Source organism: Echiichthys vipera (genome assembly GCF_963691815.1).
Source record: "Echiichthys vipera genome assembly, chromosome: 16".
Lineage (NCBI taxonomy): Eukaryota > Metazoa > Chordata > Actinopteri > Perciformes > Trachinidae > Echiichthys > Echiichthys vipera.
Genome location: NC_139841.1, coordinates 21,131,282 through 21,157,888, shown reverse-complemented (window position 1 = coordinate 21,157,888; position 26,607 = coordinate 21,131,282). Strand labels below are relative to the sequence as shown.

The 26,607-nt window shown below is 41.1% G+C and overlaps 1 protein-coding gene across 4 annotated transcripts in view; it reads right to left on the bottom strand.

Moving 5' to 3' along the window:
• Positions 1–1,179: 1,179 nt before the first annotated feature.
• arhgap24 (Rho GTPase activating protein 24) overlaps positions 1,180–26,607 on the bottom strand; it is a 69,982-nt gene continuing 44,554 nt past the window's right edge. For all 4 annotated transcript variants that reach the window (XM_083929928.1, XM_083929930.1, XM_083929929.1 and 1 more), the window contains 7 exons: positions 14,144–14,266; positions 9,058–9,265; positions 7,013–7,145; positions 5,375–5,448; positions 5,169–5,290; positions 3,887–5,075; positions 1,180–3,695 (listed from right to left, as the gene is read on the bottom strand). In XM_083929928.1, the coding sequence (XP_083786054.1) occupies positions 3,431–3,695; positions 3,887–5,075; positions 5,169–5,290; positions 5,375–5,448; positions 7,013–7,145; positions 9,058–9,265; positions 14,144–14,266 (2,114 nt within the window). In that variant the 3' untranslated portion in view covers positions 1,180–3,430. The remainder of the gene's footprint in view (positions 3,696–3,886; positions 5,076–5,168; positions 5,291–5,374; positions 5,449–7,012; positions 7,146–9,057; positions 9,266–14,143; positions 14,267–26,607) is intronic.

Here is a 26,607-nt window from a genome sequence, read left to right as displayed (position 1 = left end):
TAAATAACAAAAATCCAACAAGGCAATAAACACTTGATTTCACTCAGACAGGGAGACAAGCTACTGCAAGGGTCAGGTGACGTGACGCAAAAATGTTCTTTAAGTGTGGAACTCTACAATGATGAAACCCTGTATAGCTCATCTGAATCAGGTGTTGTTCTTCAATTCTTTTACGATTCCTTCTCTCGTTTATTTTACTCCGTGCTGTTTTAATGAATCCTTCTTCTTGACATCGTCAGGTTGAACAAAAGAAAAAAAAAAGATGAAAAATTGTAACTGTTTCACGCTGATCTCAAAGCTTCAGGCTATAGCGTTTCAAATAAAGTCAAAACAAATGCAAAAGAAAAAGAAAAAAATACTGAAAGCTGTTACTGTAAACACAACATTTTAAAGGAACTGTGTATGTAAAAATAGTATATGTATGTGATTGAAAATAAACAAACTCTTTGATCTTGGACAACGGTGTATCTTCTTTCTTTTACCTGCAGTGATTTGCAATTCACTTTGTTTCATTTCCATGTGCCTGTAGTCTTTGTTTATGGCCTTCTTCTTCTTCTCCTCCTCCTCCTCCTCCTCCTCCTCCTCCTCCTCCTCCTCCTCCTCCTCCTCCTCCTCCTCCTTCTTCTTCTTCTTCTTCTTCTTCTTCTTCTTCTTCTTCTTCTTCTTCTTCTTCTTCTTCTTCTTCTTCTTCTTCTTCTTCTTCTTCTTCTTCTTCTTCTTCTTCTTCTTCTTCTTCTTCTTCTTCTTCTTCTTCTTCTTCTTCTTCTTCTTCTTCTTCTTCTTCTTCTTCTTCTTCTTCTTCTTCTTCTTCTTCTTCTTTCCAAACAGTCCCACCTACACAGGTCTGGTTTATATCATTGTAAATGTGATGTTATACATAGAATTGTAATATAATTGATAATGAAAATAACTGGTGCCAGGCCTCATATCCACATCTGTATTTTTTCAGTCTAATACATAAAGTTGCAACCTTGAAAGACACACTTGAAAAGTAAACTAAGAGACTCACATGAAAATGCTTTTTTATTCATATTAAGTTTTTTTTTTTTTAAAGTTATTTTGTGTATCAAGTATCACATCATTAAAATATTCCACTATCCCAGTCCCCCTCTCCCTCCTGCCCTGTGTCCATAATCTGCCCTTTTGTGTGGAATTCACAGACATGGTGCCACTGTCAGCTCGGGCTTAAGCCTATTACTTCCCGGCGGAGGGTGCAAAATGAGAAGCGCGGGCTCCCCCTCCCTCCTTCAGTTGTTCAGGCACTTTCCCCCCCTCCATGTGCACATTCCAGATGTCCTGCATTGACCAGCAGCAGGTTTAAATGGGACCTGGTCTTCAGAGGAAGAGTAGCCAGCCGGCAGCAGCAGCAGCTTCTTTTTGAGAGAAGTCCAGCTCAGTCTGTTTTGTACCCATCAGCAAATCCACATCGTGTGTATACATTTTGCGTAAAGCTACATAAATACACTCACAGAGACTTCATCAATATGGAGCCTTTTTAGAGACATTCACTTATTGTACACCGGCCTGCATGGACTCATGCACCATCATGCACACATCGCGCTTGCTACTGAATCTAGCCACCAGGATGTTAAAAGGGATAGTTCAGATGTTTTGAAGTGGGATTGTATTAGGTTTTAAAGCTTTTACAGAGGATGGTGGTCAGCTTGGAGATATAGAAGCGGTACCATCATAGACGCTAAGCAATGTTCTGCTGTGGATGGGTGCAGCAGCAAAACGTATTCATGTCTGTGTATAAGTATATGCAATATTTAGAATATTTTTGCAGCTTTACCTTGCTGTCTGACAGCCCTCTTTAAGTTTACATGGGGGAACTGAAGTCTTTTGAAGCTCTCGTAAAAGCCACCAGTAATTTTACCTTGCAGAACACTTGATTGCTGGTCTACCGCTGCCTTGATCGGTTAAAATAGTGTTTTTCTCAATGGAGTCTGGTGGCTTTGTTGAGAGCATAGATAACGGCTTAATTTCCCCCGTGTAAACTTTAACAGGGCTGTCTGACAGCAAGGTAAAGGGGTGAAAAGACTCTAAATATAGCGTACACTTAACTGATATTGATTTTTCAAGGTGGTTAAAATACATTTGGGGACGTTCCCACCGCCATCTACTGTAGGTAATACAGTGACTATGGGGAAGTTAGTACCTCATACAAATCTAATTTAAAAAAGTCCAAATTATCCCTTTAACATTCTCAATGTTGACACTTGATGCTGTAATCCCCTTTTTTCACAGTTTTGACCCACAAACACAACTCTGTGTTGGTACTTGTTGCTGCAGCTTGATATTCTGTGCTAGTTTAGGATGAAAACCAGTTGTTTCAGGCGGATAAATTGTCAGAAGACAGAGTATTTTTAAAAGAGGTATGTCGCATGCTCAGAGACTGTGAACTGTAGCTACCAAGATAAATCACAGAATGACAGCATCTGATAATGGGGAGAAACACTGAACTGTCAGCTGAAGTTTTATATTTACGACAAATATTCTTTTAAAATTTTATCTGGGATTTTAATGCCCCATCGTGCAAGCTTTAAAAAATGTATCTTTACAAGCTACAAAACATTCTTCAAACCAGCATCAACTCAATACGTGCCATATCCATCTGAATACGTGTCACACCACAGTGCAGTTAAACAAGTAGTGTCTACAATGATCTAAAAAAATATTTACAGTACAGGCTCTTTTTTTTTGGTCACTGGGTGAATGGAACAGCACAGAAGCACAGGCGCATATACAGTATATAGTCCAATTTAACTGGTACACACATTGACCGACAGAACATTCAGTACCACCTTGCTGAGACTAAACAAACATGTAAGTGCAAGGATAAATCTTAATATAAAATACCGCACATTGATGCTTAAATATCAGATACGATTTCAGTATTACTTTCATTTCTTTTTACATACATACGACACTGTGTTTCTCTGCATTGCTTCCCTCTATGTACACGAGCAGATACAGAATTTGAACAAAAAGATGTTTTTGGTTAGATGTTTATATTTTCAGGGCCAAGGTTTTATTTTTTTTTGCTTTACACAACCTTTTTTTAAACATTTTGCCTTCCCTCTTATACGGCTCGAGGAGCTAAAGTAAAATCATATACTGTGTGTTATCATAGACTATGTCGTCACTCCTCTTCCCAGTGATTACCGTCACAGTTTCCGAGGTTCGAGAGTCTCCGAGTTGTTTAAATAATATTGTATTTACAATTATTGTCAGTCTGGCATCACTCCAGGTGATGTATACATTTACAGGTGACTTGCATTAGCCCTGCACCTCCTATTTCTTAAATTAAAACATGCCTTTAACCTTGACTTCCCAACTTTCCAGATACAACCAGCAGCCAAATCCTGTTTGGAGCCCTCACGATGTCCACATCATATATTAAACCGTTTACAGTCTTCCCCGCCTTCCTTCACTGTATCCAGATGGTGTTGTTACGATCTGGTCGGCGGGGGTCGGCGGCTGGGGTGTTGCCAGTCGCAGTGAGGTCGCTAAATGTGGAGAAAAACTGTTCCATCTCTTTCTGCAGCATTTGATTTCGCCGCTCGGCGTCGTCCTTGGCGCGCTCGGCGTTGCGCAGCTTGATCTCCGCCATGGTGTACTTCTTTCTCTCCTGGTCCAGCTCTTCATGGAGGTTCACCATCTCCGTCTCCAGCTCCAGGTTACGCTGCTCCAAGCTGCAAAAGGAGGTCAAGACAGGGTGAGGAGTTCATTTTCATTTTCAATAAGCTTGATGAATTACATCACTTTCTACTGATTGTCTCTTTTTGTTATTATTTTTTAATATTCTTAATGGTCTATTTTTTTTACTTTGCCTTATATAATTATAACAACAACATTCAAGCATTTCTCACAGACGGGACTCTACCTCTTTATCCTGGCCTCGTACTCGGTTTTCTGCTTGTTCATCTCCTGTTTAAGACTGGCCACTAGACTGTGCAGAGCACTGTGACTGCCCGGTCCATTACCAACAGTGTAAACATCACTATTATCACTACTGCTGGTGCCCTGACTGCTCCTCCCCGCTCCACCTCCACTTCCTTCTCTATTGCTGTTTCTCCCTTCCCCCTCTCCACCTGTACCAGACTGGGGAGGCTCATTGTCCTGCGCTTGTCTGTCCAGCTCTTCATAGTGACCTCCGTAGAAGTCTTGCTCAGGGCAGGTGGTGGTGGAGGAGCGACAGGAAGTGGAGTTGTCAGGAAGAGAGATTTCACAGGAGGAGGTGGACCAGGTGGCGCTGTCTACGCTCTGCTTGTCCTCGCAGCTGCTGTTCAGACACGTGTTGGTCACGTTGTTCTGCTGCTGCAGGTTATGACGGTTTAAATGGACGTTGTCATACGTGGACAGACGGTTCTGATTGGATGTTTGACCCCCTTGGGAGCAGTCCCCCGTTTTGTTGTTCTCTCGTAACGTGACGCAGCCGTTCGGTACCCAAAGACCATTGCGGCCGTTCAGACTTCCTGTGACCACATCAGTGGCGGAAATGCCCATGCGCACAACTCCAGTCCCATTCCCTCCAGAGCTGCCTCCACTCGTCACGCCGCTGGTGCCCATTTTTGTGCCGGACCCTTTGAGCGTCCCACTGCGCCGCACCGGTAAACTCCCAGCGCCAGTCAAAGTCTGGCTCTTTTCTTGACTGGGGTCTGAAGAGGGCGAGGAGCTGAAGGAGCCATTTGTAACAATCCCGCTGCCTTTACTGAAAGCCGGATTCTTTTTAACAGTCAGTGGTGGACTGCGGGTGATGTCAAAGCGTCCCATGACACCATTACGTGGGCTTGCTGATCGCGGGGAGCCATTGTTGTCTACGCGTTGGCGGTGTGAAGGAGACTCGGGTGCTTCCCAAACACACTGCCGCACCACCTGCGTGTTGTTGTTCTCGGCATTCTGAGACACCGCAGTGACGGCGGAGGTAGCTGTGGTGGCTTGCCGTTGCCGTTGTGGTTCGAGGTTGTTGTTGTTGACAAGCTCGAGGGCAGTGGGGCTTTCCTCATCCAGAGGGAATAGCACGTCATGGCGACCAATCAAAACGGCCATGAGCTGCTGGACCAGAACCGTACCTGACAAAACAAGACCACAAATCATCATCTTTATTTTTCAGATGTTCATTCAATGAACATTAAAACTAAACACCAGAAAGCAAGACTACTGACCTTCCATAATAGCGACTGGATCCTCGACCTTCGGCCTCAAGATATTTGGCCCAAAGACGGTGGCCAAGTTTTGGACACTCATTTTATTCACTCCTGAATAGGACTGGACTTCATCAAGAAATCTGGCAAACAAGAAAATAGAAAGTTTTAACTGTTTAATAACAGTAAAGTTCGTAATATCATCCCCTTTAACAATCAGTTAATACCTGCAGATGTACTTGAGAAGGTTGTAGTTCACTGGAGGAAGATTTTCCACAAGCTTTCTGAACTCCTTCATACCCTGCAGATGCAGATACTTTTTAGGTAACACAAATTCTATCCAGAACAATAATTCATATCAATTGAGACCACATGTTACAATCAATAATGGAGAATTTACAGCATATCAAATACAACAATCACACACGGACCCAGTAGCGAATAAAACTCATCGATGAAAGAGGGTAAAAAAACTAACCGCACACCTAAGTCATCAAGAATCGTTATTACAACTGTTAAGAGCAGCAACATTTCCCTCAACGACTCACTAATAAAACATTTTTTTAGAGTAAAATGACGATGAATCATCTGCCATTTAAAAAGAATGAGCACTAAATTATTCACATCACTTTCTGAGGTATGCATGCAATAAAGGAGCAATTCTAAACCGATCAAAAATCAAATGTAATGAGCTTTCAATTTCAATTATTTTAATCAAAAGCAGGATCGGCCTATTTTGACTCTAAAAATTGCCCGTAGGTGTGAATGGTTGTCTGTCTCTGTTCGTCTCTATGTGCCCTGTGATAGACTGGCGTCCTGTCCAGGGTGTACCCCACCTCACGCCCAATGTCAGCTGGGATAAGCGGTTGAAGATGAATGAATGAATGAATAATTAAATTTGACCATATGGCCCCACTGTGGTGACCTGACTCTTGCCAGACGGATTTTGTCCCACCTTGCTTCTGCTACTTCAACCACTCACATCGAAACCAACCAATCTTTTGACAAACCCTGTCGGGAGAAGGGCGAACACATTGTTTCAGCCAACAAAAGCCTTCAGAGCCGTTCTCTGGTGTTCTTTTAAAGAAGAAATATTTGCTGGATTGGACATCGCGGATGAAATAGCAGCATCAATGTTGATGCCTACTTCCATGATACGAGCCACCATTGTTGTCTGAATCATAACAGTTGCTTCTCCGCTTAGTCAAAATCCTGCCCGGTGGTCCTGATTGACTCAACCATTTTTCAGTGGTCAGGTTAATAATGTGTTGCTTTTTTTTTTTTTTTTTTTTTTAAATGTGCCGGTTGTATCATCCTTGACCATGCAGCCTTTCTTTTTTTCAGGGCATTAAACCAACAATCTCTTGATCTTTACAGTCAAACAATGGCATAAAAAAGTTAAAATCGAACGTCTACTTGAATTGTGGATTTGGAGAATGGTGACACACCTAATACACTTCTCCTTCTACTTCTTCTTCAGTTCAAACCCTTGGAGTTTTAAAAGCCGACAGCAATAATCACACACATGCATGTACACAAAAGGCACAAACTTGGGCTCTTGAGTGAAAATGAGAGAAAGATGTTTAGGACACTGCGAGGAAGCCAAAGACTTGTTTCCTGCTGTGAAGCATTATATTTATAGTGTGAAAGAAATCCTATTTAGATGTTAGAGGTCAAGAAAAGCACAACAACGTCATTGTCTGATAAACTGCAAAGCGCGGATGACAAGGCAGCAAGAGACCAGCTTTAACGACACAGAACAGGACTCTGTGTAATTTCTGTGAGAGCTTTTCCATGCTCACTTCTGGTGATATAAAGAATGTACGGTAGAGGTAAGGGGAAAATCATCAAGTGCTCTTTCTCACCATTTCATCATCTTTGCTGAGGAGCTTTGCACAGGCCAAAAAGTCGTCATACTTATGGAAAGGGACGACGGGCTCCGGCAGCTCTCTGAGATACAGCTTCAGTAGAGACGCTACTGTATGCACATCTGTGTTACTGCAGGGCGGAAAAAGACAGACAGAGATGGGGGAGGGTTATTTATTATAGGTCGTGGCATGATGGCAAAAACAAATCACCATGAATATTCCTGTAGCAAGAGGACAGCTGGGGATGGGTGAAAAATAATGTAAATACTAAAATGAAATAGATAAAACAGAGCACTTCAAAAATACATAAATTAAGTGAAGAAGTTAAACAGAATAGTTTGCAGTTTGGGGAAATATGCATATAAGGTTCTGGCATTAGAAAGGATAAAGAAGATGGATCCCACCCATATCTGGTTGTTAAATATGAGGCTGAAGCTAATAGCATAGCTTAGGACAAAGACTGGGAAGAGGGAAAAAGGCTAACCCAGGTTTTTCTAACACTAACAAAAAAGCTATTTAATCAACACCTTATATTTACCTATCTTTGATTATTTACTCCATAAAAAAACAAAGTGTATAATAACAATTTATTGTTTACAGCCAAATATGTGTCAGACTATATCGTGGCTGAGAGCCAGCTCCCAAAAATGTCCTTCTCAACGCTGTCCAGTCTAAGCTGACCAGCAGCTGGCTCAGATATGAGAGTATTGGTCGTCTCATCTAGCTGTCTTCCAGAGAGCAAATGAGAATATTTCCAAATATTTTTTTTTTAGTGGGAGAATGAGGCAAACTAAAGCAAGCACACAGGACATAAGCAAATGAAAGACAGACAGGGAACAACAACACTGGGGCGGCTTAGATGATGTGCCAAAACGCAAGAGGATTTCCATTGTTGGCTCAGACACACTAATGAGCCAACGAAGTGCAGCTGGTGAGGCAGGCGGGAGGTAACGAGGGCTGATGAGACACTCAGCAAGGTGAGGGATGGTTAGGAACAAAAATCCGACACAGGTAGAGACAGAGGAGGGTGTAGTGTGTGCCACTGCATGACATAAGTTGTGTTAAAGCACATGTAAGAGGGCAGAGATGTGTCATTGTGCAGCTGACATGATGGTGGGATTTTGTGTTTCTGAGAAGTGTAAAGACGTTGATGTATGACTTGGACCCTGACAGTCCTATCCAGGTTTTATTTATGGCCATCAGAGATGGTAGATGGTGGGAGGGAAAGAGGGAGGAAGAGCAGAGAAGAGATGTAGAGGGGGCATGTTCCATCACTCATGTATTTCTCATGTACGTCTCATAGACAGATGAGGCTGAAGCGTTAAAACAAGAGCAACCGTGTCTCAGTACAGCCACCCACACACCTTATAATATGAAGGAATTTAGTTGCAAGACGATTTTTGAGATTGTGAAGAGTTGTTACTGGTCTGTAAACATTATTGTGTAAACTGAGTTTACAGCTTAGCTCTCCCCCTAACATCCGGACAAATGAAGCCCTGACCCCATAACACAGGTGTTTTCACTTGTTCTGATTGGACCTGTGCTGAGGTTTAAGTTGTGCAGAGCCATGCCATTAACAAGAATCAGAAGGGGAGCGAGAACAGCCTTGGGACCTTTGTTTCATGCCTCATTAAATAATACATTAATACAAACACACATCTATCTATCTATCTATCTATCTATCTATCTATATCTGTTCAGGAACTTTTCCGTTGTGTTTGTTATCCTTGTTCAAAATTAAGATTTTATTTTTAAATTTCATTTTCCATATTTTCCCAATGTTCCTTGATTTGTCACTAGCTATCCCTCATAATGTTTTTGTTGTGAAATACAGATTTTTAATGCTAAACCTTAATTGACAACCTATCATTCAAGTCTCTCTAACTGAATGCCATGAAACCCTATGCCCTCTTTTGTTTTTCTAAATGTTTGGATGGATTCAGGCCAACATGATAGTTGTGGTTCCAGAGGTGCAGAATTTGGCCCGTCAACTTCAAAATGCACAGAAATCCAAGCAGCCAGTACGCTTTCTGTCTCCTTACCAATCAAAAGAGGGTTTTTCACCACAGTCAAAGGCATCCTGCAGCTCTTTGACCAGGTTAGCCTGTCCTGGCAGCCTGAATAGGCCCTCCTCCCGAAGGCCCCACTGCCGGATGAAATCCACACATTGCTCTACCAGCATAGGGGCCAACTTGTTCCCAAAGCGGCGCTCATACCGCACAGTTTCCTCCAACTTCTGACCAAAGATCCCTGAAACACAAGACAAAATGTTGGTATATTGAACACTTATTCATAACCATGTTTTTTTTTTTATTTATGATAGGAGAATAAGCTGTTCACTTCTTCAATTAGCTGAGAGCAGTATCTCCAGGGTTTAATAATGTTTTTATCACATACATACAATTTATTTCTCTCTTTAAACTAAATTAAATGATATGTTTATCCTTTGAAATAGTAATGCTGATTAATATCCTGCACTAACTCTCGCTCCCAAAGTAAAAGGAGCATTTTTCAAAGAATTAGGAAAAAAAAATATTAGCCTAGCATCCACAGCTTAATGCACATCAAAGAGGGCAGTTAAAGCGATTGAAAAAAAGAAAATTCTGATAAGGCCGGCTAGACAGTCCAAGCAAAGAAATATGTACACCCACAAAGCTTAGTCTGATGATCGAATCGCTCACTTCCTGCTGAGCACCTCTCGCCTTTTGTCTGAGGCAGTTGGTGTAAAAAAAAGACTGATTTCCATTAGCAGCCGTCTCATGTGGATGCAACACAAGAGGGGATTAAGGCAGCCTTCCTGAGAGATTTGGATCTGCATACTTTTCCGGTCTCCAGAGACAGACAGACATGCATACATATGGTACAACAAGGTACCGTACGGTGACGGAATTAAACCAAGCTTGCCAGGATCCTCGTGCTTTTGACTGCATTTGACACAGCAAGAAATAGCTCAAAATAACTGGTGTTAATGTGAAATTGAAGTTTAAAAGGTCCCATATTATACAAAGTGAGATTTCCATGTCTTATTGTATTACAAAGCAGGCTGAGGAGCTATATAAATACTGCTAAAGTATTAATACTCTCAATCCACAGAGAAATGCACAAAGCCCGTATTCAAAAACTGTGCCTTAAAACGAGCCGCCAGGACTTCTGTACGGTTGTGATGTCACAACTATACTATATACAGGTAGAAAGTGCCACCGCAGTGCATTTACACTCATTCTCCGACTGCAATGACGGAACAGAGACGCCGAAAGTGCAGATGCAGATGACTCGGAAACACTGACCAATCAGAGCAGACTGGGCTGATTCAGGAGGAGGTCTTAAAGCGACAGGTGTTAAAACAGAGAGTTTCAGATAGAGGGTGAATGCAGGTACATTCAGACAGACAGTATGAGAAAAATTACATGTGTTTTCATTAACATTAAAGCACGTAAACACATTCTAGTAGAAACCCAAATGAACATAATGTGTGTCCTTTAAATCACTGTTCTCTTACAGGTGTATTGGTGCACCACATTAACTCAGAATGTGGCTTTTCTAGTAAACTGATGCAAATGCTTCAATCCATATTTTTTCCATTAAACGCAAGTTTCTTTTTCACTAAAAATATAATGGTGTGTATTCATACTCACCCCTCTTGAAACTGACACAACTTGTAAGCTTCCGGAGGAAATGCCTATTAATAAATTTGTGATAAGATAACACACCAGAGGTGCAGAATTTAAAGTGTCTGCATTCTAGCATTTTACAAAGGAAGCAGCCTCCGTTTTTGCAGTTATGACAGAATGCAAAGCAAAAACGACACAGAAATAAAAGATGCATCAGTTTGACAGCAAGTCAGTCAAACTGTCTTCATTTCCGTCCTTCAGGAAATATATATTTTGTTAATCATCTCATCAGTGGAAAAACAAGCTGCTCAGACGTTTACAGTGTGTTAACTTGTCTTCTTTCTCCTCGGGGTCAGTCGCTTCAGGGACTTTTCCACTTCAATCTTTCCAGCAACGCAAATAAGACAAAACAAGTAAAGGATCACAAATTCCCAAGAAATATTTGAAGCTGATTATCCATTTTCGCAAAGCTCAGATGGATCAGAATGAAAAACTCCACCAGAGTAAAGAATGATGAATATCCTCGCGCGTCGGGAAAAAAGCATCAGCGAACAAATGTGAAAGAATGAAAAAGGAGGTCATCCCTCCAGACGTTCTGGTCATGAGTCTAGGAATGTTTTCCCCGGGTCACATGTAACTGTGCGTGTGGACCAGCTTATCAAGTGTGTGTGCATGTGTTTATATGTGCGTTTGCCGGCTCGTACCACAACCACAAAGACTTTGGAACTTGAGAGCGACACCTCTACTCTGTAAACGCTCAGCAGGTTCTGTCAGCTACACAAATCTACTGCACACACACACACACACACACACACACAGTCTATCATTCTGCTCTTAGGTTAGTAGCTAGGGATGGCTTTAGAAAGCATCATCATAACTGGGATTAGGGAAAGTGGCTCTCAAACACTATGCTCCACACGAGTGGAACAATCTACAGACGCGCTTCCCTTTTAAATCAATTTAAAACCCTTCTGTCTGATGTAGAACATTGTGAATTTATGTGTTTTCTTTGAATTGTTGTTGTCCTTTTTGTTGATGATCTGTTCTGTTTGTTGTATAATTCGTTGATGTACTGTAACTTTTCTTTTCTTTATATTCACTGTAATCTGGCGTCCTTGAAAAAAAGATTCTTCTTCAGTGGTGTAATGGATGAAGGCCCCCCGCCGTTTCAGCAAGGTCGCTGTTACGCACGGCTCAAGCAGGATGTGTTGCTCGGACTTTAGGCAAAATGCTCTAAAAGTCAAAGTATGGTCGTGAAGTATTTTTACTCTTACTGATAATTGAAGGTTGGAGGAGTCAGAAGTGTTTTTTTGTGTTTGTATGTGTTAATGTCTGTTCAGTTATGGAATATCAAATCATCCATATTTACTCACTACACCTTTTTTTTACCCTCAGATGTGTATTAACTGCAGGTTGTCAACTTTTTAAAATACAAAAATGGGAAATTATCGGCATCGACCATGAGAAGCAGGAAATGATCGGTATCGTCTGAAAAATGTACATTATTTAATAGGGATGCATGTTAACTGTAAATCAGGTTGAAAACGGTGGCTGTCAAATGTGAATTGAGAACCGGTAACAAATTGGAATCGTAATCGTAGGCCTCTGAGCTTTTTGGTTACTTTTATCGATGATTTTCTGACAGTTGTGAATCGCGAAAAAAAAAATGACAATGTCAAACTCAAACATCTACGCTACTGGAAACTTGCAACCAGAAGGCGTCATCGTGACGAGGAAGAAATGGTCTTAAGCATGTCGTTTTTATAAGATTAGTGCATTAATAACAATCAATCAATCAATTTTTTATAAATAGAAAAGTCGGTTGTCAAAATCAAAATCAAATAAAAACAACAAGTGAAACAGTCAGGGAAATATAATACCATATAATCTATAGAGTACATGGCTGGAAATAAAATAACAGTAAAAATGACATGTTCATCATAGAGAACAGTTTAGAATGGTCTTAATTTCTACATTAATCCAACAGCAACGACAGTTCAAATTAAAATGCAAACCCTTCACAAATAAACGATCGGTAATTACCATGAAATAAATCTCCAAAGATCCAGATGGAGAGGCCACAGCTGCACATGACTTCAAACTTTCTCTTGTCCAACTGTTCTTTCAAGCTGGCCAGTAATTAATTCAACATCATAGCAAATGTTCTGCACAACATGATAGCAAACCTTCAGGGGCTCCGAGCTCTTCGGTGGGTCAAACGCAGGCGTCATCTGGGAGCTCCCTCCCCTGTCTGTCACTTTCTGAACAGAAATTTTTAATCACACTTCCCCAGCCAATGACGGCTCAGATAGTCTCTGCTGTGTGTGTGTGTGTGTGTGTGTGTGTGTGTGTGCCGGCTCCGCTCCAACTTGGAGCCACGTTTCTTGTGGCATCTTTGACAAATGGCTCGTCCTTTTGAAGAGCAGTCAACTGCAATAGACATCAAACTCCCTGCACTGAAAACAGAGGGGCCAGCTCAGCCTCATCCATTCACTGTGTCACAGAGAACTGCCTGAACTGCCCGTCCGGTCTCAAATACCGCACTTGTGCCCCGCTCACACACAATGTAGGCCAATGTCTGCCAGCAAAGTCAATAACAAGCTGTAGCGGCGCAGCAGGACACTCGGTAATCATCACACTGATCGCAGGAACAACTTCATGAGAACAATAACATCATCATGCACTTCAGCTATGGATCACAGCGTACTTGCTGATTACTACATCACCATTATTTGCTGGCTTATTTGAGACATGTAATTGATTAGAACAGATTCATTTCCTTTGTTTATTAGCACGAACAGGCTGGATTGGAGGAGATAACAAACACACACGGTGATGACAGAAAGTGAGATCTGGTAATGCAGATATTCAGCCCTTTCTCATTCCCACAGCATTTGGCACTGACGCACAAGGGCATCGTGTGAGTTCAAAACGGCGAGAATGCGATGGGTGGGGATGAAAACGGGCTGAGGTATTCCTCAGACTCACTCGGTTTCTCGTCATGGTTAAATGTCATGGTTAAAGTATTGGAGTGATGCACCCAACATGTGGCAGGACATATGAAGAAGGAAAAGAGGAACCTGTTGCTTCACCTGCCAACACACTGCAGTGAACTGTTCCTTGCATGTCCTCTATTTAACAAAGCAAAACCTCGAATAGTTGGCATTGTGAAAATAAAGGCGGCATTGTACCTAGAAATTACTGCTAAGTCCTGTTTCTATCATGCATCCACAAATGGATTTCGGTTACACTATTATCACTGTGCACAAGGCAACTAAATGTGTACTTTCAGGCCTTAGTTAAACACAAAGGATGCATTTCATCAGTGGGATCAGACCACACAGTCAGCAGTGTGATGGCCTTGCTCACAGATTTAACACACACTTATCCATCCTCCAACACAGCTACTGGAAACTTTAAAAAAGTCATCCCAATGAACAACAAACCTCTACAAACATCATTTACATCAACATGTTATTCAGCGAATTAACACAATGGTTATGTCGTGTATACTGACCTCCACCAAAAGGAGCCCAGATGACCCTGCGGATCGTCTTCACCCAATCCTCCATGTCATTCTGGGTGCTGGCCATAAGAAGGTAGGTCTCATGGTTGGCTGTCATCCGCTCTCTGTCTCCCCCTGTTCACATAGAAAGAGACAGAAACAGACATGATTATAATATACTGTAGATTAAAGTCTCTACAGTGGCGAAAATCTCATTGTAAATTTGTGGAGAGTCAATCTCTCCAACACAAAGAGATATCATCAGCATTTCTGATTGTTATCCAATGCCATCGAGTTGTATGGGACTGAGCAACTTAAGAGATTCCCTCCAGACATGTTGAATGTGAAAACATCCTTCTCGTATCAAAGTCTGAACATACGATTTTCTGCACAGAGGAGCTCAAGGGTCACGTAATGTAAAAAGTGAGATTTCTTTGTCTTTTTTTATCATAAAGCAGATCGGGGTGCTATATAAATACTGTGAAAGTACTAAAATGCTCAATCCACAGGGGAATGCACACAGCCTGTATTAAAAAACTGTGCCTTTAAATAAGCCGTCATGACTTCCTGTATTGTTGTGATGTCACAGATATAATATATATATATATTTAAATGTATATGTAGAAAATGTCGCTACAGTGCCGTTACTTGCCAAATTCCCCAAATGCAATGATGGAACAGAGACGCCGAAAGTGCCAATGAAATACACTGACCAATCAGAGCAGACTGGGCTTTTTTCAGAGGGAGGGCTTAAAGAGACAGGCGCTAAAACGGAACGTTTCAGACAGAAGGTGAATACAGGTATATTCACACAGACAGTGTGAGAGAATGATGTGTTTTTCAAACATTAAATCAACCAACAGCACACTGTATTTAAACGTCCTTGGATGATAGGAGGTGTTTCCAAAAAATAAATAAGGCAATTTTAGACACAAACACACACATTGCCCTTTAAACTCTCCTGCAGTAATAAAACAAAAGAAATGTTTGTATCTCTGGGGCAGAAATATATCTTCCATTGGATTTTCAGGCTCAGCTCTCCTGATTCGACTTGAGGATGACAGCCACTAGCACTCTGCTGTCAGGTGATACCCGACTGATAGGAGCGGAGGGTCTGGACCTGTTTCATATAACGAATCTCTCTGCAGCTATTACTATGACAACAAGAAACCATTTGTACTGCTCCACTTCATCTCGAGGTGAAACGAACAAACAACTTGTGGCATTTTACAGGGATGCACCTGCTCTGTTATTTAAAGAGATGTGCTATTAAGTGACAAATGGTGTGTCTCACATCCATTGAATTATTCATGACTCTGACCACCAGTGCTGCATTGATTGTATCCCAGGGATGAGACCCGGGTGTTGCGTTTAAGACATATTTATAGACTGCTTCAACACAACATGACAGTTTACCGATATGAAGCCCTTATTACTTGACATGAAGCAAATACTGAAACAGCTTTCTGTTGCAAACCTAGAGAGTGATTAATTCCATGCACGATTTCAAATAATCAAAATGCTTAAAAAAAAACAACAACAACAAAAACACAGCCACTTACACATGCAAGCACACATTTCTCATTGAATTATTTTTCTGATGAATTCTAAAAAAAAAACAAATCAGAAAAAATTCTCCAATCTATCAACGAGTTAAAAGCAACAGACTGATACACCCTAAGTGTGCGAAGGAGAGGTACCGCAGGTCCTTCCTTCCTGCTGCTGTCAGACTTTACAATCAGCACTGCTCCATATAGACTACTGACCTCATCCTGTACCCTGCACTGTGCAATATGCCTGTACTATGTGCACTTCTGCTTTTTGGACTTATTTAATCATATTTATTCACTCCATATTACATTATTACAAACAAACAAAACAACAACTGCACAACATCATGTGAATATGTACATATGTCTATTTCTATTTCTTATTTTGTCATATTCTGTTGCTGCTGTGACAAAAGAATTTCCCCGTCTGCGGGACATTAAAGGTTTTTTGATTCTGATTCTGAAAGGTAAGGTCATTATTCTCAGTGTCACCATCATGATTAACGTTTACATGTTTGGTCTTGGGGACTTGCTGCTCTGACACCTCCAGATGAAAACAATACACTTTTAATCTGGATAACTGGCAGTTTATTTAGGGCCAAACTTTGACAGTGATGTTGATTCACCCTGTCAGTCTTAATGAGATCTCATTAGCCGGCAGCAGATGCCAGTGTTTGCCCTGTATACATGCTTACAATGTTTATGCCCAATTAAAGCTTGCACAGACCAACCCTCGCATTAAATACATTGAAGTTTTGACCCATAGTGTCCAGGAAGGAAATCCATTTTTTTTTAACAGTTAGTGTCCTCTGCTCCTGGTCCATTCACTTGAGCCTCAGAGATCCCATTAATAAAACCTCACATGGACGATTAACTCTGTCAGTCACACCTCCATCTTTAAAACTGCAAAGCAACGTTTGTATCAGGCTGTTTCAGCGTTTGCCATGTGTCCATCCGCGGCTAAAACACAAACAGAGCTCACCTGTTTGAGTGCAGGAATCACATCCACGGTGTAATCCCGTCTTTCGCTTCCTCAAACTGCGACGCGCAACAGATTTCCAGTGAAGCCATTTGTCAACAAAGCGAAACGGTGACGAGCCGGTGGATGAATGTGCAGCTGCTGTAGGAGCTCCGCTGCTCCGACGCGCGTTTTAGATTATCGACCAACTCATCCGTGCAACAAACTCCTCACACCGACTGATAAATTCACGGGTTTAATTGAGAGACTGAGAGGAAGAGATATCCATGTGTCGGGGTGTGTGAACAGTGAGACTACCAGGGCCGTGCCAAGCCTTTTTAAGGGTCCGAAGCTAATCAGCCCCCAAGCTTGTTCCTCCTGAAAATACATGTAATTCAATTCTTTTAAATGTGAAATAATACAAATAAACAGCTAGGCACTGTAGTTTTTGTAAATCTTACTCAAACAGGAGTATTTGGTGCATTTATTGGGGACTATTTTCTGCTGTGAGTTAATACACATTTGACACTACAGAGTATTTACAGCAGTATATGTGGGAAATTAACTACAGTGCCCATGTGCATTGTAATGATGTTACATGGCACACAGTAGGGTTGGGTTTAAATCACATTTCCAATTAAAATTGACCAAATGGTCATTCGTATGATCAGCTATTGATTCACACAAAGAAAAGTAGATCTTTCTTTGGTATCATATAAAACTATCTTGTACTTAGGGCGCACTCACACTGTCCATTTGTACCGTGCCCAAGCACGCTTCACGGCAAAAGTCTAGTTCGTTTGACCAGTGCGAGTGCAACTGTACTGTGCCCAGGCATGGCATGTTTGCCGTCCGCGGCCCAGTTGAGAGAGGTGGGATTTTGTAAAGCACGGATGCACATGTATGGGCATGAGCACGAGCATTGACGGCGGTCTTGATGTCTATGTATATATGACGGTTCCCCGCGACAGAGTTTTGGTCAGATTACATTTTCTAAAACAGTCAGACTAAACTAAATCTCGAAGGGGTGATGACGTAAACAAGAGGTATTTGAGCTGCGGCCCGGATCACTTCAAGAATTGTGAGTACAAACGAGCCTGGGCCACTGGGGAAGGGGGAGGGGGAGGGGGGACAATTACTCTTAAGCACAGGGCCAGTACGATTGGACAGTGTGAGTGCGAGTGAATTCATTGGTGGCAACCGTGTGAGTTTAAAAACGCTCCAAGGTTAGGCAACATTTTCAAGAACAGAAGAACAGAAGAACAACAAACAACGATGTGGAGAACAACAATCAAGTCTAATTTAGCTAATCCAAAAGAAGTATAATGAACTGTTCAGTACAGTTTTTTTAACTATAGAAATGATACAAATACACATTTGGTCTAATAAATGGCATATTTCTTCTGCCCCATCAGTCTGATGCTCATGTGTTGACCAGTGAAGTGGATGTGTCAGATGGATTTCACAGTGACTAGTCACATTGTCCAATTTGGCACACAAACGTTTCTTAGTCACATTTGCATTGATTGTCATGCAAAGTCATTGTGATTCCCTGGTGCCCCTGTGAGTGCTTTTGTCCACATTTAAAATCAATCGGCCCTTTCTGCTTCCACTACTTGCATGGAAATACAGTATTTCCTTTAGGAAAGAACGGTTGTGATGCTGTTAAACAAGCGTGCAACAGGATTATGCAGCATACCATGGCTATTACAACACACTCCTGTTCCTCCTGTCATTTCCTGTTGATGCTCAACTTTCTTCCACAGTGGCTGAATTGGCCACATTGTTTATAAAGACGGGAGTTATGTCAAACTCACTTAGCACACGGTCAACTTCCTTGACAAAACCTTCAAAACCTAAGAGAGAGCTGTTCCTGAGATCTCTTTATAGCCGCTTTCACACATGCACTGCAAACCTGAACTGATCTAGATATCTATCTAGACCTGGCGGAGCTGTATGTGAGAATGTATGAATCAGTTGGACCCATAGACTGTAAATATTAATAGACACAGCCTCACTAACAAAGCTAGTGTTAGCTCTCAGCACTGGGAGCTCCCACTCACTCACTTGATTCATTAGCTGGTTAAAAATCAGTAAAAGTTTCTATCTTTAGCATTTAGCTTAGTGCAGCACCATTGAGACATTACTACCGTAGCAGTCCCCCCTTGATCCAACATCTTGTCCATATACGGTCACTTCTGGCTCCAAAGTACCAAGATGGCGACAGCAAAAATCTCCTGGCTTAAAAAGCAGTAGTCCACAAACCAAAGGGCGTCACAGCGTCATCTTACCTGTTGGTAAGGGCTGAAAATGCAAGAGACTAGATTTTTTTTATGACCCGGCTATGTGACCACGATGCAATTCACGTCTTGTCCTGCCTCTTGCATGTTCTACCCAGGTACCATCATTTGCCTCAACCAAATTGAGTATTTGCAGTAAGTGAGAACACAATTTTGGAACCCATCAGCTGTCTGTCTGACGACTGTTTTGCCTCTCGGGGCAACAGTTAATATTTCTGGCTTTCTGGTGTAGCCAACCAATATCTGGGACAAGACTTCCTCCTCTGATTGGCGGTAATTGTTTACAGACAGATTAGCAACTTGAGCAATGAGTACCCTGTAAACAGGTATTTGCACATGAATGAAGACAAATAATAACAAAGAGATAATGAAAAGCTAAATCATTGTCAGACAATAGCTGATAGGTTCTGTGATTGCATAACAGACAATGTGTTCCCCCTCGTTTGCTCTCATGTGTGTAAGAGCAACTTCAGACCCTAATGGATCATGACTGAGGAACATATTTGTCATTTACTACCTATGTACCTTTGGCCCTGTAACCTTTATTACTAGTATACATATTTATATGATTCATCTTAGCACATTTACATATCACAGCGGATGGATGGACGTCAATTCTCAGGTTGTTTGAAACAGAGGATTTTAATGACACACCTAATCCAGAGTTACTTCAAAATATGACAATACAAGTGACAAAATAATACCGTCTGTCTTTGTGTGTATGTCCAGACAGTTACTTTTAGTGTCTCGCAGAGATGTTTCTGGGTTTACAGGAAAACAGTGTCAAATCTAGCAGCTGCAGTGACTGAGTCATGAGTTTGTGAATGACATAGTTGCTATAAACTGCTACAGGCAATATTAAATAGTGGGCCATTTGCATACTTGGCAAAGAAGCCTTATTTTTTCTATGGGACCCTTTTTGTTTTTTAGCCGAATGCAATAAAAGTATATTACAGCACAGATGCTAATTGTTTGGAGTCTCATGCTTAGCCTAATCACAAACAAACAGCATTCCCAGATAACTCTTGCAGCATTATCTCCTGATGTTAGACACATAAAGGTCAATCAATGATCTGTCTCCAGCAGAAAAACCACCATCAGATAAACAGATAATCAGAGAAAACCGAAGCCACATTCCTGCAAAAAACAAATATTAGCTTTTCGATTCCTTGTCCTCAACTTTCCCAGCCCTCAAGATTTTGGTCAATTAAGCATTCGCTGCAGAGAAGAAGATAAAAGCATTGGGCTCAAATATCATCTTGTCGCCTATAGGTAAACTCTCCCTATCTGTCCACTAGACAAAATGACTGCAGACTCCCCTCTGACAGATTATTTACTTGCTGTGGTGAAGCTGCCTGCAGGTATTATTCTCCACCACAGCGTTCTCTGTGACTGACACTATGTCTAAAAAAAACCAACCCTAAATCATTACTTCTTAAATGAGAACAATCCCAGCAGGAGTTCCCTGCCAAAGACAGCCGGGGATTTTTACTTATAGCATGAATGTACCTGAAGAGACAACCGTGACAGCTGTCCAATTCCCCTGATTCACCACACTTCAGCACACAGCTCCACAAAGTTTCCCAACCCAGCGGTGAACAATTGTCAGCCTTACAGAGGCGTGCAGACTGGTACTTCAGACGACAGCTAGTATTAAAGAAGGATTCCTTACTTACAACTTGTGGGGAAAAAAAGTTCAGGAAAAGAAAAAATGCGTCACCCTTTTACTGTAATTCTATTGTCAATACTTTCTGCAGTGAAGCACCTACTAATATGATGACTTACTTTATACATTACTGCTATTTACATACAGGAAACTCTCCAACTGCATCATACTACACTATAACAATAGACTACGGCTGCTACGATTACGCTGAAAACACACCAGGACATGCAATGCTTACAGAAAGCTGCTGCTGAACTAAAATTTGGGGATAGTTTAACTTTTGGCTGAGAAGTGCAGCCAGAGAATACCTGCAGCCAATCAGTAAAGAATAGTCCTGTGACATGTTGACCTGCAATTTTCTTCCCATCTGAAATATATGAACAAGCCTTTTGGCCTCTTCATTGATGCAACGAGTGGCTTCTCAGTGTTTTTAGCTGTAGTCGACTAAACTGTTAGTCGGTCAATGGGAAAATAATCACCAACCTACTTGATAGTCCAGTAATCGTTAAAGTTTTCATGCAAAAATTCAGTTTTCAGTCTCTCAAATATGGAGATTTCCTGATTTTATGTGTTTTATATCATATTAAACTGAATATTTTTGGGCTTTGGACTTACAAAACAAGACATTTAAAGACATCAGCTTGGATTAAATATTAGTTAGTTGCAGTCCTGCCACAGACAGATGGTTAAAATAATCAAGCTCAGAACATACAGCACAAAACAAAGAAAAAACAATGCTAACGTAGTTAAAAGCATATTAATAACACACCTCTGAGTAACTGATATCCTCAAACAAAGCCGTCACACATCACTGACAACCTTGCATCATATTAAATCTCTCACTTTTCAATTATTTATAGCTGCTCTCAGCGTGTGTGTGTCATAATTACTATCTGAGTTGGGTTCAAACAGCAAACAACTGTTCATTCCAGTTTTGACCACTGGCCTTAATAAGTGGCCAAACCCAGCTGCAGACTAGTCTTTAACTAATGGCTGAAAAACAGGTGGGAGACAACAAAGGATCTCACTGTGCTGCAATTGCTCATAAATACCTGGAGCCCTGATACACTTCACTCTGACTGTACCTCTGTAAGTAAATCCTGTAAAACAACATGCAGTGCATCCATTGGCGTTGGATGGTAGGAATCACAGAATAACTGGTTTCATTTTGTGCAAATGAGAGTATTGATTTTTCACCATCCCCTGTCCCAGGATGCTAGCACTATGTATAACCTTCCAAGACTGCTACAGTAGTGCTATAAAATGTTAGTATGGACATGCAAACTGTACAGTATTTACTGCTTAAACTATTAGCTGAAAGAAACATTAGGGAAATACAATAATTCTGCTTCTTGCCTTGAGTTGGACAAGAATATTGATACCCCTCTCAAATGTGAAAATGATATCCATCTTCTCATCTTACTTTCGGTCTGAAAGTAAGTACGTATATTTTCTAAAATGTGTGACCTTACGGGGCAGAGTGTACAGCTGTAACCTTACAAACTGTGGTGTCTGCCTTCCTTCAAAGCAGGCCAGCAGGAAAACAATGTCATAAACCTTAGGCTCACCTTTTTGTTTTAATTCTGGCAGACATTGCCCTGAAAAGGAATGGTTTTGAAGGGTTAAAAATTCCCCAAAAATATTCAATATTCTCAAAGGTGAATTCATTTTGTGGGAAAATGTTAAGTTCTTCCAGACTCTTACTCTTGTGCTGCTTGCCAAGTGGAGGAAGCAGCTGCTGCTGGCCCGGAAAACAATGCAGACACTGTAACAAACTACCTTGTTTAGTTTTAAATGACAAAAATATGTGTCATAATTCTTCCAGTGAGTGTGTCAGTGTGTGTGTGTGTGTGTGTGTGTGTGTGTGTGTGTGTGTGTGTGTGTGTGTGTGTGTGTGTGTGTGTGTGTGTGTGTGTGTGTACAGAGGGAGATTAAATGACTTCATCACTGTCTGTTTTCTCTTGTCTGCAAGAGTCTTCTTGTTTGCATGCAAGCAGCGGCAAGTTGAGATTCAGTATTGTGTCTAATGATAGTCTCCTCAGAAGTCCACACATCATAAATACCTCCAACAGAACAGGAAGTCACTCACCGAGAGCCAGTGGTGATGAGGATTAAAAGTGGAAACTACTGCTATTTAATTTTACATTTTACAAATGATAGCGCGCTTTTGATACAGTAGTCATATCAACTCCAGATGATCTATTCCCTCTGCAAAGTGGTGATGTTGCAACAAAGAACGCTGTGGTAAAGATGTAAGTGTGTTTAGAAAAAAATGCATCCGTTGTATTGCAATTGAAAGATAGTTGGCTATCACCAGGCTCAGAATAGACAAAAATGCACTTATTATTGTTACCTTTTTGTGAGGATAGTAAATCACATAATCCATACTGTGGTAAACTATGAATCGCCTGATGAACCACCTCCATGTCTCCTCCACACTCCTCTCTCTGGCAACCCAGAAAAGAAGCTCCCTGAGTGGGTTGCAAAGTCCTGGCCGCCTGGGTTAACTTGAGGACGGGAGATCCTGACGGAGGAGCTGCTCTGCCAGTTTTTTGGCCTGGCTCAGAATGAGTGAGTGAGCACAGCTGAGAGGGCGTGAAAGAGAAAGGGAGGGAGGGGAGGGAGGTGAGGTTTGAAGAGGGGGTTGGGGAGTACACACACAAACACACACACACACACACACACACACACACACACTCACACACACAAATCTCTGAAGCACTGTAATGGGAACAATAGGCAGATCTCTCTGAAGGCTTGGGTTTAAAAAGGCCACTGGTTTGACAAAGGGCACGACCCCATAAACAAACGTGGGATGTCCCATTCACACTGCAATGCTTTGCTAACATTTTCAACCACAAACTGTTTAGAGCTGAAAAATGGCATAATATTGACTTTTTGCATGTGGGAGTGAGAGTGTATATACAGAATTACTACTATTATTGATATTATCACATGGACACTATGTTTTATTACATTCTTTTACATTTTTGTTTGTTTTGTATCAACACATGTGACTAAACTAAACTATCAAACAGACTCTAATAAGTAATAATGCGAACACATAAAAAGTAATGAGAATAGTGGACTGTTGGTCAAATGAAACAAACGATTTGAAGATGTGACTTGGGATTTAGTCAATTGGGCTCTGCATTGTTTTTATATTGTTGACATGATGGACTAATGGACTGAACGGTTACTCGATTAGTCAAAAAATAATAGATAGATTAGTCAAAAATGAATACCAATTGTGACTTGCAGCTCTGCATGATGGAACATTGATGATTAAGTCCTATCACCTAGTGGTTGAAAACTATATGAAACAGAGAGATGCAATGATTAGTTCATTAATCGACTGGCTGATTGTTTGGAAATTTTTAATGATCAAATAATAATTTTAGCAAAACTGGTTCCAACTAAAATGTGAAAAAAACCTTTCATCATTAAAAATATAATATCTTTGGGTAAACGGCAACCTCCAGTGTCAAAAACTGAAGTTCCACTGGAGGCTGGCTCCAAAAAGAGTCAATCCCCTAGACTGAAGGCTTCATTCAGTCTGCCTCAGCTCCATCAATACTAGCCGGGAGTTAGGCGGAGTCAGGCACTGCCAAGATGGTGACGGCCAGTGCCACCCGCATATTTTGGCTCTTCAGAAACCTGTAGGTGATGTCGCAGAGACTACGTCCATATTTCATACAATCTATGGTTTTGACAGACTAATTGAAAATGAATATAATTCTTAGTTGCAGCCATAGATGACAATACATCTTCATAACATGGTGGTCGATATCAAAAGACCAAGTAATCAAAATAATACAAAATCTAACTCTTTCATATCAGAATATCCTAAACTCTCATTACAACATAGCGTGGTGTATAGCTCCTCTCTCTGCAGTTATTTCTTCCCATGTAAATATAATGGGTGTCCTGTTCCACCTGACCCCCGGTGAGGTATCGATGGCTTATTCTCTTCCTGGTGTCACGGTGGTCCTTGCCTGTCAATCGACATAATCTGAAGGCAGACACCACAACATTAGCCTCCCCAAAGACTTCTGTCTGGTGGAGAACACAGACTCCATAGAGTTACTATGGCTATCCATTACCATCTGATGCTGAATGAGTAACAAAGTGAATAGAGTGGCGAGGTCAAAGGGGACAAGGGTTGTTTCGCTCTACTGTCCCTCTACAGGCGCCCATAGGGAAGAAGGTAATCATGGCACCAAAAGAGATGGAGAATAATGGCCACAACAACTCTAAATTCTCTGTATTCTTTGGTGCTGAACGGCAAACATGATACATTTCTGTTGTGTTGTATGAGTGGACAGAGTTATAATGAGTTGTCATGAGGACAGTCTGGGGGAGCAGTGGGTCAGTCCGTTCAGGGAGGTCACAGAGCTGTCAAAAAGCCAAGTGTCTCCGTTCTGATTTGATGCCAACTAAATAAAGCTGTGTCTGTGTGTCCTGCCAAGGCTGCTGTAAATATATCATTATGTAAAGGGGAATCAATTTCAACTTCAGGAAAAGGAAACAAGGCTCAGACCTGACTTTAAGTCCAGAGCTTGTGTTGGAACATAAGTCAGCATGATAATTATAAAGACTAAAGACCAATACAGAGGGAAAAGTGACTTGTACCCGGGATTGTACCTGCCTTTTTGTTTCAGTACATTTACTACAAACCACAGCTCTTTCTACCAATGCTATTTTCTTCTTATCCAATGTAGCACTGGCAAGAAAGAATAACGCACATCATTGTGTTTACTTTGATGTATTATATGCTTTATTTCAAGATAGCTTTGAGTTACCTTAACTTTGTGTTCATACGCTGAAGTGGAAACCAGTGGGAGGCTTCAGGGCAGGAAATCTGAATCAAACAACCTAAAATAAACTATATTTTGTTTTGGAAAATAGCTGAAAGGAGTGTAAAGTAAGTTTGATCTGTTGTTAATGTAAAGAATAATAATAATTTAAAAAAACCTGGAATGATGCTTAAATAACAGCCTAAACTGACAATTGTAAATATAAATCACTAATGACTTTTATGCCGCTGTTGGTATGAAACCACAGACATTCTGTCCCACCTATTTTATTTCCATGGCAACTTGCAGTATAACGTGCTATAAGCTATGCACGACAAGACCTTGAGGTTTGTTAAAATACCAAAATCCTTACCAGTGAACCATTAAGACCACTGACAGCTTCAAAGACTATTGACTGGGAGGATTAATATCTCATTAAAATGCTAGGAGTGTTACGTTTTGGTGAGGGCTGGCAGCTGTTGTCACTTGAACACTTGCACGCGATGCTGGGAGGCTGAAGCATTACATCAGTGATACACGCAGACTGAAACTTCAGGGGAAGCCTCTGGAGAGGCGCAGTACAAACAGATCCAAGAGGAGATAACCTCGAGTAGCTCTGCAGGAGAGCCTGGCACGAGTTTTTAATGCAACTTTAGCCTGGCATCATCACCATAGTGTCAGAGAATTCATGTTTCGTGTACAGCCAGATGCACTTTAAACATGTGTAAAACCTGAGGGTTATGTAAACATATCTCACTATGACAGATCACCAATTGGACAAGTGTATATATCATGCTCTCATGGCCGTGAGACTGTAAATCTGTGTGTTATGCCAGGAATTCATACTCTGTGTGCGCTCTGTGACCATAAGAATTATCTCCCACAATGCTTGTCCAACATCCCAATTTGTTTTGATTGAAATACAGGATGTTGTCAGTGCTTAGCCTCATACACACACAGATGCAGATCAGGGATGCTACTGCTAACATTATTTTCTGTAGCATGTTTCACTGTGAAAAGGAAGGTATTTAGTTTTGTTATCTTTCCAGGGTTAACTTCTTAACTTTCAACCCTATCTTCAACCCTATCTTCTAGAAAATAACATTCCCATACAATGACTCTATTTTCAATCTGCCACTTTGTTTACAAATCTTTTATAAATTACAGTTTTCATCTTAATTACTTGGAAGGAACAGACATAGACAA